Genomic DNA, 15,357 nt, shown 5'->3' with positions numbered 1-15,357 from the left:
TTCCTGTTTCATGCCCTCATGCTCTCCAAGTTTCCAGTGTGGAATATTTATCACTTATGTTTGACTTTTCATCTTCCTGCTCAGTGCTGATGAGAATGAGAAAGTCTACCAAGTGCGCCCTGTGTGTGATTGTCAGGCTCACTTGCTCTGGAACCGGCCTCGGTTTGGAGAGATTAATGATCAGGACAGAACTGATCAATTTGCCCAAGCCCTGAGGACTGTAAGTGTTTGGGTCTTTGTGCTTAGGTCTCACTCTCCCGCTTGTGTTTACTCTCACAGCAGTGGGCCCTGGTGGGAAGAGTGGGTGAGGGCCGCGGCTGGTTACTGTGTATGATGAGAAGGCAGACGTGGCAGTGTGGGGGCAGGAAGGAAAATGGGATGAGAACTGGTGTATTCAGAAATCTGTCAGGTCTGGAAAGAGATGGCTCATGGTTAAGGGTACCTGTTGCCCTTCCCTGGGTTTGGTCTTAGTACTACAGTTTGTGACTCCAGTTCTAAGACATCTGATGCCCTCTTCTGGCCTCAGTGGGTTACAAACCCACATTTCTGGGCAAAACAACCAAACACAAAATTAGAGAGGAAAAAAAAACGGAAAATGAAGCCTGTGAGTGAAGCTGGGGGAAGGGCACCTGTCTGTTAGCTTGTCAGGAGGAAGCTCCTGGACTAAGGTAACCTGTGCTGATCCTGCTTTTTTCCCACAGGTGCTGACACCAGGGACCAACTGTCTTTGTGTCAGTGATGGCAGTCTCCTCTCTGTGCTGGCCCATCACCTTGGGGCAGAGCAGGTACTGGGTCATTGGGTCATGCTTCTCTGTTTCTCTGTAAGGGCTGTTCTTCTCTTTTAATTTTTAACTTACTTTCCTTTTCTATTTTGTTGTTTTTCACTTTTTTTTTTTTTTTTTTTTTTAAGTTGGCTCTTGAGTTAGGCCATACTGTGGTCCAGGCCAGGCATGAGTTTCTGTGATCAAAGCCCTTTGAAGATACAGCTTTTGTTGGTGGAATGACTTTGGTTTGGTGGCTGAGGAACTTTATTATTTCCACTCATGGTGAGGAACCAAGTAATGGCTACCACTGCTAGGTAACTGCAGCATAGCGTTCGAGTTGGCCACTTTCTCTAGTGAATACCCAGCATAGATACTATCCAAGGGAGGTAGTACAGCCAGGCCATTGTTCTGTGTCCTCTTGACAGGTTTTCGTCTTAAGTGTCTTCTGTCTTTAAGTCCATCTCTTGGCTTTTCTTCAGGTGTTTACAGTTGAGAGTTCGGCAGCTTCTTATAGACTGATGAAAAGGGTAAGTGACAGCTGGTACTAAATTCATGGGGGGGACTGTTGGGCCTGCCTTCTTCACTCTGGGATGGGTGACTTTGCAGTAGCATCACAACCAGAAACTAGTAGAAATAACCCTGCTTCATGGTTGTAGCTCCTACCTGGATTCAATCTGTAACATCATAGAAAGTTAAAAACTAACACCCCTCAAAGTCACCTTCTCTGCTGAATTTTCTGGCCAAATGGCTCTAGGATAACATCTCTTTGGGTACCTCCTACAGACTATGAAAGAGGTCTGAGCAAATGATATCTCATCAGGCAGGATCTATATATAGGTCTTACAGTTTCGGTAGAGTAGATTACAAATCACTCAGTTCTACTCACACCGAAATGCAGATTGAATCCAGGCCTCAAGCACATAAGTTGTTTTTCCCTGCTCCAAAACAATATTAACACAGTTTATTCTTTGTTTCCAAGATCTTCAAGGCTAACCACTTGGAAGATAAAATTAGTATTATCAAGAAACGGCCTGAGTTGTTAACATCTGCAGATCTGGAGGATAAGAAGGTAAGGAATTGGACTTTGTGGTACAGTAGGGCTGTGTGGGTGGGACAGAGTAGCTCTAAAGTAACCTAAGCTCTGCCTTGTCACCTTGAATGCTATGTGATGTCCCTCATGCAACTTGGCCAGCAGAAACCTCACCACTATGAAGGTGGGTGAGGGTTTGTATAAAGGCCCAGTGAGCATAGAACTTGGCTCTTATGTCTCTCAAATGAGAGCAGAGTAGTTTGTTAATGCTATGTAACATGGTGCACCACCTCTCCTTTTCCCCTTCATAGTCCTCTTTGAAGGATTCTTCATGCTCAGATCTTTTTACCCCCTCTTTCACAGCTGCTCACCAGCTCCCTGCAGGCTTTTTTTTGTTCTGAGAAAGGGTTGTTATGTAAACTAGGTTGGCCTTGATCACACAGAGTTCTTACCTCTGCCTCCTGAGTGCTGGGATTAAAAGCATGTGCCCCCATGGCTAGCTGTGTAAACTATTATCCAACTGTATGTGAGATCCATTTTGTGGTTTTTCTCTCTTTTTTACTGTGGCCATTTTAGTGGGAACACACTGGCTTATCATTGTAGTTTTAATTTGTATTTTCATGATAGCTAATGATATTGAACATCTTTTCATGTACTCATAAACTTATAAGACTTATCAGTCTTACTTGAATATCTGTTCAAGTCTCTTGCCTATTTTCCCTCATGCCTTTTATAAAATGATAGCTTGAGATGTAATTCATGCAGTATACAAAGCACTCACTTAAAGTACATGGCTGAGTGACAGTGTATTTGTAAAGTGTGCAATCACTACCGGGTCAACCTCAGGGCATTTTCATTATCCTAAATTACTCCTTTTGTTGGTGGTCACACTCATGTGCTCCCAACCCCTAAACCACCACTAGTTTACTTTCTGTCTGTGTGGGTTTGCCTATTCTAGACAAATCATATAAATGAAATTATACAATATATGGTCCTTTGTAACTGACTTTCACTTAACGTAATATTTTCAAGGATCATCCATGCTGTAACCTAAGTCAGTGCATCAGCTCTTTTTATTGTTGAACAATACTCCCTTGCATGGATATACCATATTTTATTTATGCTATTAAGATTTCTTGGCTATTTTGAATGGTGCTACTTTGAACATTCAGGTACTTTGAACATTATGTTTTCCTCCTCCTCCTCTTCTTCCTCCCTCATTATTTTTTTAAAAAAGATTTATTTATGTATATGAGTCCTCTGTCTTCATGCACACCAGAAGAAGGAATCCAATCCCATTACATTACATATGGTTGTGAGCCACCATGTGGTTGCTGGGCATTGAACACAGGACCTCTGGAAGAGCAGCCAAGTGCTCTTAACCTTTGAGCCATCTCTCCAGCCCCTTCTCTTTCATTCTTTTAATACAGGTTTAGAACATGCAGGTTTAGAACAAAGATCTTTTAAAATTCTCATCTTCTGTCTTTTTTAAATCATGTATTAATATTATGTACACAGTACTCTGCTTGTATGTATGTCTGCACACCAGGAGAGGGCACCAGATCTCATTATAGATGTTTGTGAGCTACCATGTGGTTGCTGAGCATCAAACTCAAGACCTGGAAGAGCAGCCAGTGCTCTTAACCGCTGAGCCATCTCTCCAGTCCCCATGTCTTCTATCTTTTGAATCCCTGTGTAGGAGCCCCTGTTGCCTTCAAGACAAGTTGAGTCTTCTTGGCTATTTGACCATTTGGATTCTGACTGGTCTAACCTCCTCATCCTCTCCTGACAGATGTCTAGAAGGCCTTGTTCTTACACCCTCGATTGGCCTCTGCCCATTTGTCTGACTTCCCTGACTCCTAGTCATACAGCTATTTACTTATTTCACAAATGTTGATTGAAATGTAGTTTGCCAGGACCATGCTGCCAGTGTCCACGTTTGCTTTAGTGCAGTGAAGGTGACACATTGTTCATCTGTTACTGATATACTGGTTTGTGAACTGGAAGAATCCTTTCTGGAAGCCCTTTGTGAAGGCCCTGCACGCACCTATTCCTTGCTTCTTTCACGTGAAGATCATTCTTCCTTGTATTGTTCTTCTACTCTGCAATCCTTTGTGTCTTCAGGGGCATGTTCATTTATTGACTGAGTGTTGAATGGATGAATGAATGAATGAATGGCCTGTTATATGTTCTTTTAAATTGCTGAGTTGCCCTTCACTTGTTACCTTCACTGGTTATACCTGGCTTCTTCCCATTCTGGTTGTCAGGTCTCCCTCCTCCTGGGTGAACCCTTCTTCTCCACCAGCCTGCTACCATGGCACAACCTATACTTCTGGTATGTTCGTACTTCCGTGGACCAGCACCTGGAACCTGGAGCTGTGGTGATGCCCCAGGCAGCCTCACTGCATGCCATGATTGTGGAGTTCAGGGTAGGCCACCCAGGATTTCGCAAAACACCAGAGCAAGGGAGGATGGGGAAGCTTATACTTCAGAGTCCTTGAGTGCAGATGGAACAGCCTGGACCCTGGTGATGGGCCTTTCTTTTCTGCATCAGTGGCTGCAGGGCAGAATAGAGGAAGGCTGCATTTTTAAAAAGCAGTAATTTGACATATGAAATGGAAATGACTGTGTGTTGTCATTTTACAATTGTGGCTTATCAGAATAATTAAAAACATAAATTAAGTGTTTCAGGAGGCATGCTGTGCAGCTAGCTGTGCTCTGTAGAGAACAGAGGCTGTTTTTGTTAGAGCATTCTGAGATGGGAACTTCTCTTTTTATGCAGGAAGAAATAGAAAAGCTTCATTTTAATTCTCTCATCAAAGCAGAACCACAGTCACCAAATCATTTTAAATGGAAAAGGCATTTTTTTTTATTGGAAAGATTTTGAAGTTTTTGATGTGCTTTGGACCTGAAATGAAGAGTGAATCACATTTGATATTCCTTTTATGAGAATGGCTCTATTTTTTTGTAGCCTCATGTCTCCATCACTTAGTTTCTGGGCATTTTTCTTCATTATTTACCTGATGGAATTTCCATATGGGTTGTGGATCTCATGACTGAAGAGTGGCTATAGAAAAGGATGTTTAGTCCCAGGCCCCAGGGGCAGGAGATAGAAGATGGACTGGCTAGACAGTGCTTTGGGGCCTTCTCCTGTCCTTTTATGCATTGTTCACAGGCACCAGAGGGCTACTTACAGAAACCTTGGTTTCAGTTCTGGTTGATTGTCTCTTTAGGAGGGGACTTGGTGTCATGTCAATTTAGATAGTCTTAGACCAGTCTGTTAACCACCCTGGTTCTTCAGAGTCTTTGTCCCTTTTTCCTGCTTTGGAGGGTAGGGGTCTGTGTTTGTGGTAAACAGGAACAGCACGCCTGTGGTTTTCTTTGTTTGTTTTGAGTCAGTGCTGGCCTGGAACTCACTGTGTAGTCTCAGATTCACAGGGATCCACATACCTTTGCCTCCCAGGTACTGGAACTAATCAATTGATCTGAATTCATGTAGCCATTTTTTCTCTGGCCCAGTTGTAACATGGACTGTTCTTCCTTCATAGGATTTGTGGCGGATCCGAAGCCCTTGTGGTAACTGTGAAGGCTTTGATGTGCACATCATGGATGATATGATTAAGGTAAGCAGGACTAGCTAGACCTGCTGCCTGTAAATACTGCGTGGAGCTGAGATGATAGGGTTAGAAGTTCAGAAGCCCAGGATACTGAGGCAAGACTGCCTCAGAGTTTTTTTTAAAAAATTAAAGAACAAAGCAAAAACCCAAAGGGCTGGGGAGATGGCTCACTGGTTAGGAGCACTGGTTGCTCTTCCAGAGGATTGGTGTTTCATTCCCAGCACCCACATGGTGGCTCATAGTCACCTGTAAGTCTAGTTCCTATCTAGCCTCCATGAGTTCTAGGCATGCAAATGTTACACAGATGTATATGTAGACAAAACACCCATACACATACAATTAAATTAAAAAAACAAAACAAAACAAAACAAAAAAACAAAAAAAAACCCTGAAAACCAAAATAGAGGTAGAAGGTACAAGGGACTAAGAATATAGCTTAGTGATAGAATACCTGTGTACTCCTGGGCTCAATCTCTAGATTCACTGAAAACATAGATAGGCAAGAATACAGCTCTGAGTCCTGTTCCTCAGGATGTGGGTAGCATAAATAGTATACATAGAGAGACCTTCTGTTTTGGTCAGTGTTGCCATTTTGTTTGCCCCTGCCCTCCCTCTCTTCTCCTCCCCACACTCGTGAGCATCAACCTGAGAACCATTGCATGGTACCAGCTCTAATGTCTGAATTGGGAGAGCCAGTTAGGGCTTGAATGTCATGGGACCGTGTGCTGGCTCTACCTTGCTAGTGCTGAGAAATTGTTTTCTGTTAGGACAGCCTTTCCACAGAGTGACTGACTGATCACTTTCTGTGGCAGCCATTTTCATCTTGGGTGCTGTGCTCTAGAGAAGAGTGTTAGAGGGAGTTATAAGGAGGTCTCTGCGCGTTTATGTAATAGATGTTGCCAGTTCCCTGAATGTTCAACTAGAGTGAGTGACCCACAGGCCCATGTCCCCTGGAAACATGTCATGACAGCAACAGTGGTATGTGCCTTTGCAGGGATTGAGTTGAAAAGTCACATCACAGGGTGAGCTCACAAGATGAGGGTGGAAACACTAGCCCATTTTTATGCTTGAAAATTCATATTCACACAGAGAAAAGAGAGTGGAACTCATAGCTTGTAACTAGAGATCTTTCTCCTTTTTTGTTTATCTTCCAGATTACATTTTTCTATGTCAATGTGGGCTGCTTTTTTTTTTTTTTTTTTTTCCCCTTCCTTCTTCTTCACATTTTTAAAATCACCCCCTCATGGGTGTTTTCCGTTTGTGTCTTGCCTTCTCTGCAGCAGACTACTGATTAATGCTCCTAGATGTTTTTGTGTTGAGACATTGCTCTGGGTCCCCCGCCACATCTGGCCACTTATCTGGCTTAGTATTGGCCTCCTCTCACTCTGCCATCCTCTGAGGTATCATGTCTTTGGTCTCCTTCAACCCTTATTCCTGACCCTGCATTGCCTGGCTACTGCCTGGCTAATGGGCCTGTTTCTCCTGAGTGGAGAGCTGGTTCAGTTTCGAGTGCAAGTACTGCTCTTCTAGAGAACCCTAACTCAGGTCCTGGCACCCATGTTAGATGGTTCACAGCTGGCAGTAACTCTAGTTCCAGGGGAATCTAACACCTCTGGCCTCTGTGGGCATTCACACACAGCTATGTGAACCCCTCCCCCAACACACATACAATTTAAACTATTAGAAATAAATCTTGAAGAAGATAGTTGTAGGACATGGTAGTCCTGGCTTTAGTCCCAACACTCTGGAGGCAGAGGCAGGAGGAGAGAGCTATTGTATAGAGGCAGACAGCTCTGCTGGGCCTTGTCAGGCAGGCCCTGTGAGCCTCCCTGCTTCCCCAGCACTCTGTCTGTCCACTGTCTAGACTGGCACCTGTCAGTTGTGCTTCCCCTTGCAGCCCCTGCCCATCTCCATTTCAGATTTCTGTTGCCAACCTTGTCAGAAACACACTGGTCTATGGCTTCCTACCTCTCCCACCTCAGCCTTCCTCTAAGGAAATGTACATTTTACGGGGCTCCATCCTCCTGCACGGAAGGCTGTACCCCACCTCTTGAAGCCCCCTGTGTGGCCACTGCTTCTCCTTCCTGATTGACTCTTGTCTTCTGCCTAAAGTAATCTCCGGGCAGCTTCTCTGTCCCGCTTCTGCCCACACAGCCTGTTCTCACATTTTACCGTGCTTTTCCCAGAACTGCACTTGCTTATTTACATGTCCATTCTCGCCCATTAGGGTGGTATCATGGTAGTGGGTGAAAAGGACTGGAATCACCAGGACCATGTTCTGAGCACAAAGGAGATTTATTTGTCTCAGAGGGACAAAGGGCAGGGAATAAGATATAAGATGGAGACAGGGGAGAGGGGGGAAGGGATATTTGCTCTGGAGGGACAAAGATGGGGCCCCTAGGCAAATGACAGTTTATAAAGGAAGAAAAGGGAAACCCATGCTACAATGAGCTGGTTTGTTTTGATTGGGCATGTTCATTAGGGCAGCCAAAGGGGCACTTTTGATTGCTGGATTTCAGTACTTTGATAGCTAGACCTTGGTGGTCAGTCTCAGGAGGAGAAAGTGGCCAGATAAGGGAATAGACCTTGGTGGCTGGCTTTAGGAATGTTACCTAACAGTTTAGCAAAGCAGAGGGTATGGGAGAAGGTCAAGGCCTGCCAGAGCTGTGTGTGCTGTGCTCAGCTGTGTGTGCTGGGGCCTGCTAGAGCCCTTCAGTGGGCAGTATTGGTGAGAGGTGAATGAATGCCTACCTTTTTTTTTTTTTTGTGCTTCCCCAGCAAAGACATTTGGTCCTCAGAATAGGTCAAGAGTAGGCATTGTCATCCCTGTTTAAACAGGAGGCTAGGGCTTAGGGAGGTGAAGTGGCCTTCTAATGGATGGACAGGGAAGGGAGAAGCTGGTTGTTATGACCAAGTGCCCAGTGTTGTGACAACTTGGTGCTCCAGTTTCACAGGAGTACTGGACCACAGAAATGAGGGTGACCCTGGCTGACTTCAGGTCTGTCCTCTTCTCCTCTAGCACTCCCTGGATTTTCGAGAGAGCAGAGAGGCAGAGCCCCACCCATTGTGGGAGTACCCCTGCCGTAGCCTCTCTGAGCCTCAGCAGATTCTGACCTTTGATTTCCAGCAGCCTGTGCCCCAGCAGCCTGTGCGTGCTGAGGGGTCCATGGAACTGAGAAGGTGAGTGGAAGCTGCAGCAAGTTGTGGGGTGAAGACAATAGAGGGACTTGACTAACCACACAGTTGTGGAGGACAAACAGCCTGGAGATTCTTATTCTTGGTCCAGGATGTGTCCTTCCATCCGGCCCCTCCTTTGCATTATGGAGGGTCCCACAGCCTCTGGACATGTGCTGGGGAAGGAGAACTAGAGGGGGTCTTGCTTACCTCCCTACCTGTGGGCTCCTTATTGTATCAAGCTGCAGACAAACATCGGTTACTATGGTTACCCACTGGCCCATTTTCCTGAATTCTCTTGGGAGTTAAAGCAGGTCAGGATTGGTGAGGGTCACTTGCTGCAAGATGTGGGAGACCCCACCCAGCTCCAGCTCAATTTACAGTAAGAGTGTTGCCTCCTACCAAAGGGAGCCATATGCCCAGAGCTCTGGAAGCTTTTTACACCAGGGACAAGCAGCAAGGGCAGGGCAGATGCCACTGCCCAGGGAATCTTCGTTGTCAGACCCTGGGAACAGCTGTGCTCAGAGGTTTCCGTGCTCGGGCTGTGAGGAGTGTGGAGTTGCTCCGGCTCAACCTTTTCTGTCTAGGCTTTACCTACATGGGTGAGGAGTACACAGACTCCTAACTGGGAGGGATGGGAGTGGTAGAGGTTTCAGGAAAGCAGAAGGATGTGTTGGTTGGACTCATCTGTGTCAGTGTGACTGTGTGGGTCTATACTCCCCAGACCTGGGAAGAGCCATGGAGCTGTCCTGTGGATGGAATATCATCTGACTCCAGGCAGCACAGTCAGCACCGGCCTCATGAACCCTTTGGAAGACAAGGTAGTACTGTGGGCACCAGGCCCAGAAGTGTGTGCCTGCCCTAAAGCCACTTATACCTCTCCTTGTGCTCCGAATATCCCTGTTCTGTGCCCTTCAGGTCGGCTAACTCCCAGATGACCCAGGTTACTTCCCACTGTTAGTTACATGGGCTGGAAAGGTGGCTTGAGTGCCAGGGACAATTCTCATCCTTTTGCTACTCATCCTGCAGGGGGACTGCTGCTGGAACCCCCACTGCAAGCAAGCTGTGTACTTCCTCAGCACCACAGTGGATCCCAGAGTGCCTCTGGATGGCCCTCAGTCAGTCAGCTATGCTGTGGAGTTTCATCCCCTCACTGGAGACATCACCATGGAGTTTAGGCTTGCAGACACCTTGAACTAATCTTCCCTTGTTGAGAAATTAAATGGCCAGTAGGCTTCAGACTGAATGGCTTGGGGCTCATTGGGGAAGGAAGGCTAAGAACTTACGTCTTTGCATGCACCTACTTGGCATCTGCACAGCGGAGACCTCTTATGTTTGTGCCTTAGTGCTTCTGGCTTGCAGCATCAGGTGTGGCAGACAGCATAGGCTGGTGACTGATTTAAGAGTTCTGAAGCAACCAGGGAGAATGGCTTGTGGTTCTGAGAGTTCAGAAAGCTCTGGTATAGGAATGCTTCCTGTCCTACCTGGAGGAGAACTGAGGAACAACCTTCTCTGGGACTAAGGTAGGACTGCCCACTTAGCTGGAACCTACCCAGCCTTTCGCTCTCTAGGAATCTCCAGGTCTCTGCTTAGAGAATGGCCTTCTAGGGGTTAGAGGCCACATTTATAAACATTTGGGTATCTCGCCTCAGTGTCTGATAAGCTATGAGACTTGGACACCAGGGTGCTGCTCACGGGCCAGGGAAGAGACCATCCTCAAGCAGTTCCCTGTGGGAAACCACTGGAAAGGAAACTTGGGAGAGTATCCGTCTCCTGTCTGAAGGCCCTTGCTCTGATGGCTTATCCTTGCTGCAGCAGAAAGTGCAAAGATTCCCCAGCTGGTCACAGCCTTGTCCCACCTCTCTCCTCTCTCCCATACTCTTGCTAATGACATCTCAGTTCGAAAGGATTTGAGGAGAACCTAGTGGAACCTAGGTGGCTAAATCCTTAGCATTTCAGGGCAGACGTGGACTGTGTCCCCATGGTCACCAACCCCCAAAGCCCCGAGGCTGGTATGGACTCTGGAAATCCATTGGCCCTTCACAGTTTGTCGAGCAAATAAGTACAGAACCAGAATGCCAGCCTTGAGCCTCACAGTTTTATTTTCTCGTCATTCTTCATCCTTCCTTTCAGCACCATAAAGGAAAAATCCACCTCTTTCAACATTGTTTTTTAATCAGGCATAAAGATTGTTTTTCTTCTTGGGAAGAATCGTCTGGATATATATTTGATAATGTTTTACCAAAACCTTAGGTATCTTACCATATAAAACCCCTAATGTCCCATGAGGATACAATACAGAAATTAAAAAAGTTTCTTCTTTTTCTTTTAAAACAGTATTTCTAAATCTGAGCAAGTTAATACAATAGTTAAAAAGCATCAAGGTTAATATTCATTCTTAAAACTCAGGTGATTTTGGACAAATAAAGATGAATGAATGGTCCTTCCTAAGCTAACACACTTACCTAGTGCTTCCCTTGAGGGGGTCCTGGGCAGGCAGAGCTGCAGTTGGGATTCAAGTGACCCCTGTGATTGCCCCTGTCTAGGTCATAGTTGTCACAGAATCTGAAATCCTGGCAATGTCTTGTCTTTTTTAAAAGTTGAAATAGAAAGGCCTGGCAGTACACAAGTCCTGAGTCCATAGGCAAACCACAATGAAATGTGTGGCAGATGGTCATGGCCTCAGTGCTGAAAGATGTGTAGGGGCTCTGGAAGGCAGGCTGTCCTTCCTCTGGACTCCAGAACCTGTCTGTGTGGAGGTGACCTTGTAGTAACAGAAGGTGACAGAGGCACAGGGCAGTACCACTTGCCTAAGGCCGCCCTGGGAGTTGGGAAGGAAGAGAAGCATGTGGCTCTGACTCCAAACATGTCACCCTAACCCAGGTTTAGGGACCCTGCCCTTGGCTTCATTTACTCTCCTTAGACACAGTGCCATTGGTATAGGGATTGGGCTTGCCCAGTGGTACCCTGCATGAACAGAATCCTGGTTGTTTCCAGGAATGGGACCTTTCATTCCAGGAGGCCTTCCCAGATACCTGGGGAGGCCAGGCCCTGACAGGGGAAGGGCACAGCGTAGAACCCTGCAAGGCTGCCCTAACTCTGGACACTGGAGCATGGGGCCAGGACTCTCCGGGCCAAAAGGTTGGGACAGACCGCTATCACCAGCTATACACACCCTAATGCCAAGCTGCCTGTGCAGTGAGGGACCACCCCCAGCACAGGGCCTGGCATCTTGTTAGATGTGTGCTCCTCTTCTTGATCTCTTTGCTACTTAATGGGTGGCAAGGCACAGCTTCAGGGCACCAGCATTTAGAGGTCCTAATAGCAGGGGCCTGATGCTTCCTCCATTCTCACCAGGTGGAGTTGGCCTTGAGCCGGGCTGGACACAGATAGGGCACTTTGAAGAGACCAATGGGGTTGTCAAAAACCATCCTTCAAATTGGAACTCAGTACCCTGAGTCAGTCTTCTTCCCTTTGTAGTCAGGGATCAACCTCTGCTCCCTGAAGGTAGGTGGGCAGTCAGTGCTGACTTGGGCAACTGAGCAGGAGCAGGTGGAGAACAGTGGGCTTCTAGAAGCCTTACTATGCTGAGCTTGGGCTGGCTCTGGTCCCATAGTGGCAAGAGTGGCCTTCGGGATGCTGCCTGGAATCACCCCTGCCCTGACAAGCAGTGACTGGTGGCTGGCCACCTGAGCTTAACAGGTAAAGAAGCCATTCTCTACATCTTGGTTTCCTGCCATCCCATCCAGGGTACTCTCCTAGACATGGCATTGGCTGGAGCAGCTACTGAGGGAGAGTGGGCCTGGGAGGCCAGAGCTGCAGCCCAACTTGGGGGCAGGCAAGTGGTTCCTGAGCTCAGCCACACTTGGATGAGGGAAGTCCTCAGGAAAAGGTTGAACCCAAGGGGCCTGTAGAAGAGGACGTGTTGGCTTGAAAAGAAGAAGCTACAAACCTGTCATTTTCAAAATCAACCCTCCCCCCTTTATGTTCTGAGTCCCCTTTGTGTAAAAAAAAAAAAAAAAAAAAAAAAAAAAAGTGACGCCCTCTTGGGTGTCCTGTTATGGCCCCACAGCTGATGTCAGTTTCCTCCAGGTGCTGCTGGGGTGGCCAGAGGCAGCTGGACCCTGCTGTGTGGGCTGGGGAAGAGCACAGTTCTACCCAGTGACTTACAGACCCTAAGTGAAGAGTGATTTTGTGTTTACATTTTCTGTTTTCTTTTTAAAATGTAATCGCCCTTGAATGCAAGACCCTGGGAAGAGCCCTGGGCTGGCAGGTAATGACAGCCTTCACGTCCCCACCAAGCTGGAGGTGGAGAGCTGGCAGCTGTGCCCTGGAAGTGCTTCTTTGGCTGTTTCTGATTGTGTTTGGAGTTTGGCCTTGGGTGAGGCCCGAGCAAGGGGTCTGGGTGCTACAGTGTGGCACATGGCATGCGGGCAGCGTGCGTGCGAGGGTGCAGGCATGCGAGACAACATTGGCAGCAGACAAAAGTAATGAACCCTGGACAAAGCTTGAGAAGAGATACAAAGAGTACACAAACCCAGTCCTCATACTAACCCTTGGGTTACAAACTATGTTGTGCTGTGTAGATCTGTAGAAAATCATGATTGGAAAGAATGGCACTGGTTAGGCAGCCAGGGGCTCCCAGACTGGCCTGAGTCCTCTGTTCTTAGAGATGGCCCAGAGGCACAGAGCAGCCTGGCTCCCAGGCTCCCAGGGGACTGACAGGCTCTTCCCTGTCCCCTGCCCTCCTTCCCCCAGCACTAGGTGCTCAATGGAGGGGACATAGCCCAGGCATGGGCTGTGGCTTGAAGGGCTGACAGAGGCCCCACTTCTTGAGATGCCAGTGGCATGGCTGGTTTATGCCTCCTCTTCCCCTGCAGATACCATCAGCCGCATGGCCACAGGGAGGTGGTCGGTCAGGCCGGATAGCTGGGTGATAAAACTGAATTCTTCTACCTCCTAGGTTGGGGGAAAGGGTGGAAAACATTCTGTTTAGATCCAGAGAAAGGATGTTCTATAAAGTGAAGTTTTGGGGAGGAAATGACAGCCTGGGGTGGGGGGTTTCTAGATGTGGGGCCAACTGGGCTAGGGTTGTACAGAGGGTATCTGGAGGCTCTCAGGCTATGAAAATGATGGCTTTCATTTGAAGGGAGCAAGGACTGAGGGATGGGTTCAAAGTACTATACAGGGCTACAGGGCCCAGCCTCAGACTCACAGCCTTCCAGTCGGGGCACAGCCCCTCCTCAGCGTGCAGCATGTAGTCAATGCGTCGGCCATTGCCCTTCAGCAGGTCCTTCCGCCCCTTCTGCCCAGCCCCTGGGCTCTTGCTGGTAGGAAAGGCCAGATACTCCCTTCGGCCTTCCTCACTCTCCAAGACCCTGTCAGGCCGAAAGGAAACAAGGTGAAGTGTTAGGCCAGCCCTGGCCTATGGAGCCATACTATACAATGTAAGAGGGGAAGGGGGAGACCAAACCTTTAAGTCTAAGATCCAGCTGTCCTGTGGCTCCACAAAGGGCCTCACCATAAAGAGGGGTCCCTAGTCAGCAGAGGCCCTCTGCCACCTGTCACAGGCTGTCTCCACCTTGGGCTAACCAAGTTCCCACTTCCCTTTCTATCCTGATGCTGGTCATGACATTCCTGGATGTGGCCATGTTGGGGATACACCTCTCCTGATCCCTTCTTTGCTTCTGAATCAGTAGGAGCCTGTTTGAGCCTCAGGACCTAGAAGTCCAATCACTATTTATGATTGGCCAGGCTAAGGGAACCAAAAAAGGGCTACATTGGAGGTCTCAGTTATTTTATGGGTCTGTCCTTAAGCGATGATGAGACCCAGCTTATCACCAAACCCGTGAGCGCTGTTTCCTTTGTAAAATGAGTAGTTGCTGTGACCCTGCCTTGGGGGAATGGGCTGTTGTCCTATTTCTCAGAGTCATCCCAGGAGACTCATGGGTACTTACATGTCCAACACAGTTCCTGCTAGCCTTTCCCGATAGCCCAAGCAACCCTGGGGCTGAGGAACCCCATAGACCACCCCTCCCAAATTACCAAGAGCAGGCTCAGGCCTGTTGCTGGCATGGGAGACTGCCCAGGCCTCCAGGTGGTTAACACTGGATAGAGTTAGAGTCTGGAGAGACTAGGATGGCAAACATGGCTTTCTACAGGTTTTTTATCAGCCTTAAGATAAATACACTAATGACATTCAGAGCATTGTTAACAGCTCAAAGATATAATCCATTACTGTCTTTTGCTTTGATAATTAATTCTAGCATCAATGATCTGAGAGGTACTGATAGTCATTTTTTAATCATCTCATGAAAAGATAATTTTCTCTGCATAGGGTGATGTTTCAAATTTAGTCTATAATCTAATTAATTGGCTCAAATTAGCTGCAAGGAGCCATGGCAATGGCTCTGTGCAGTCTCAGGCTGTGAATTATAAATCCATTCTGCTATTGGCCTTTCCACCATGCCCTTTATGGAACCCTCACTGGGTTCAAGGATGAGGCTGGGCCAGGGCAGAACTGCCTTTCAAGACAGCCTGCGTTCTCTCATCTTCTATCTAATTGGTTGGTAGAGGTCATGGGCTTTCTTCTCTTCCACAGACCTCTTACCCAGCAGCTCTCTAGGGCTTCACTCTTGACCTGATCCTGGAAACTCTGGCTTCTTTTCCTGTATGAGCCATACTTAACTAGAGCCTTTTGCAATGGGAGCCTAGATCCTGACTGCTGGCTTGGGATTTGTCTCTTCTTCCAGACTCCATCTGTCTTCTCTCC

At 47.4% G+C, this 15,357-nt stretch overlaps 2 protein-coding genes across 2 annotated transcripts in view; one reads left to right on the top strand and one right to left on the bottom strand.

Moving 5' to 3' along the window:
- The window catches only part of Prmt7 (protein arginine methyltransferase 7), a 46,126-nt gene extending 35,090 nt beyond the window's left edge, over positions 1 to 11,036 (top strand). The window contains 9 exon segments of the mRNA XM_051201618.1: positions 85 to 220; positions 702 to 785; positions 1,244 to 1,291; positions 1,744 to 1,833; positions 4,062 to 4,223; positions 5,343 to 5,417; positions 8,431 to 8,591; positions 9,310 to 9,406; positions 9,615 to 11,036. Coding sequence (XP_051057575.1) covers positions 85 to 220; positions 702 to 785; positions 1,244 to 1,291; positions 1,744 to 1,833; positions 4,062 to 4,223; positions 5,343 to 5,417; positions 8,431 to 8,591; positions 9,310 to 9,406; positions 9,615 to 9,785 — 1,024 coding nt within the window. The 3' untranslated portion in view covers positions 9,786 to 11,036.
- Positions 11,037 to 13,113: 2,077 nt separating this feature from the next.
- Positions 13,114 to 15,357, bottom strand: part of Smpd3 (sphingomyelin phosphodiesterase 3) — a 79,238-nt gene continuing 76,994 nt past the window's right edge. Inside the window, exons 7-8 of the mRNA XM_051201617.1 lie at positions 13,801 to 13,963; positions 13,114 to 13,544 (exon numbers count right to left, since the gene is read on the bottom strand). Of these exons, the coding sequence (XP_051057574.1) occupies positions 13,443 to 13,544; positions 13,801 to 13,963 (265 nt within the window). The 3' untranslated portion in view covers positions 13,114 to 13,442. The remainder of the gene's footprint in view (positions 13,545 to 13,800; positions 13,964 to 15,357) is intronic.

The sequence above is a fragment of the Phodopus roborovskii genome, unplaced genomic scaffold, assembly GCF_943737965.1.
Source record: "Phodopus roborovskii unplaced genomic scaffold, PHOROB, whole genome shotgun sequence".
NCBI lineage: Eukaryota > Metazoa > Chordata > Mammalia > Rodentia > Cricetidae > Phodopus > Phodopus roborovskii.
The sequence above is the reverse complement of the archived record's forward strand: the minus strand, read 5'-3'. Positions and strand labels throughout refer to the sequence as shown.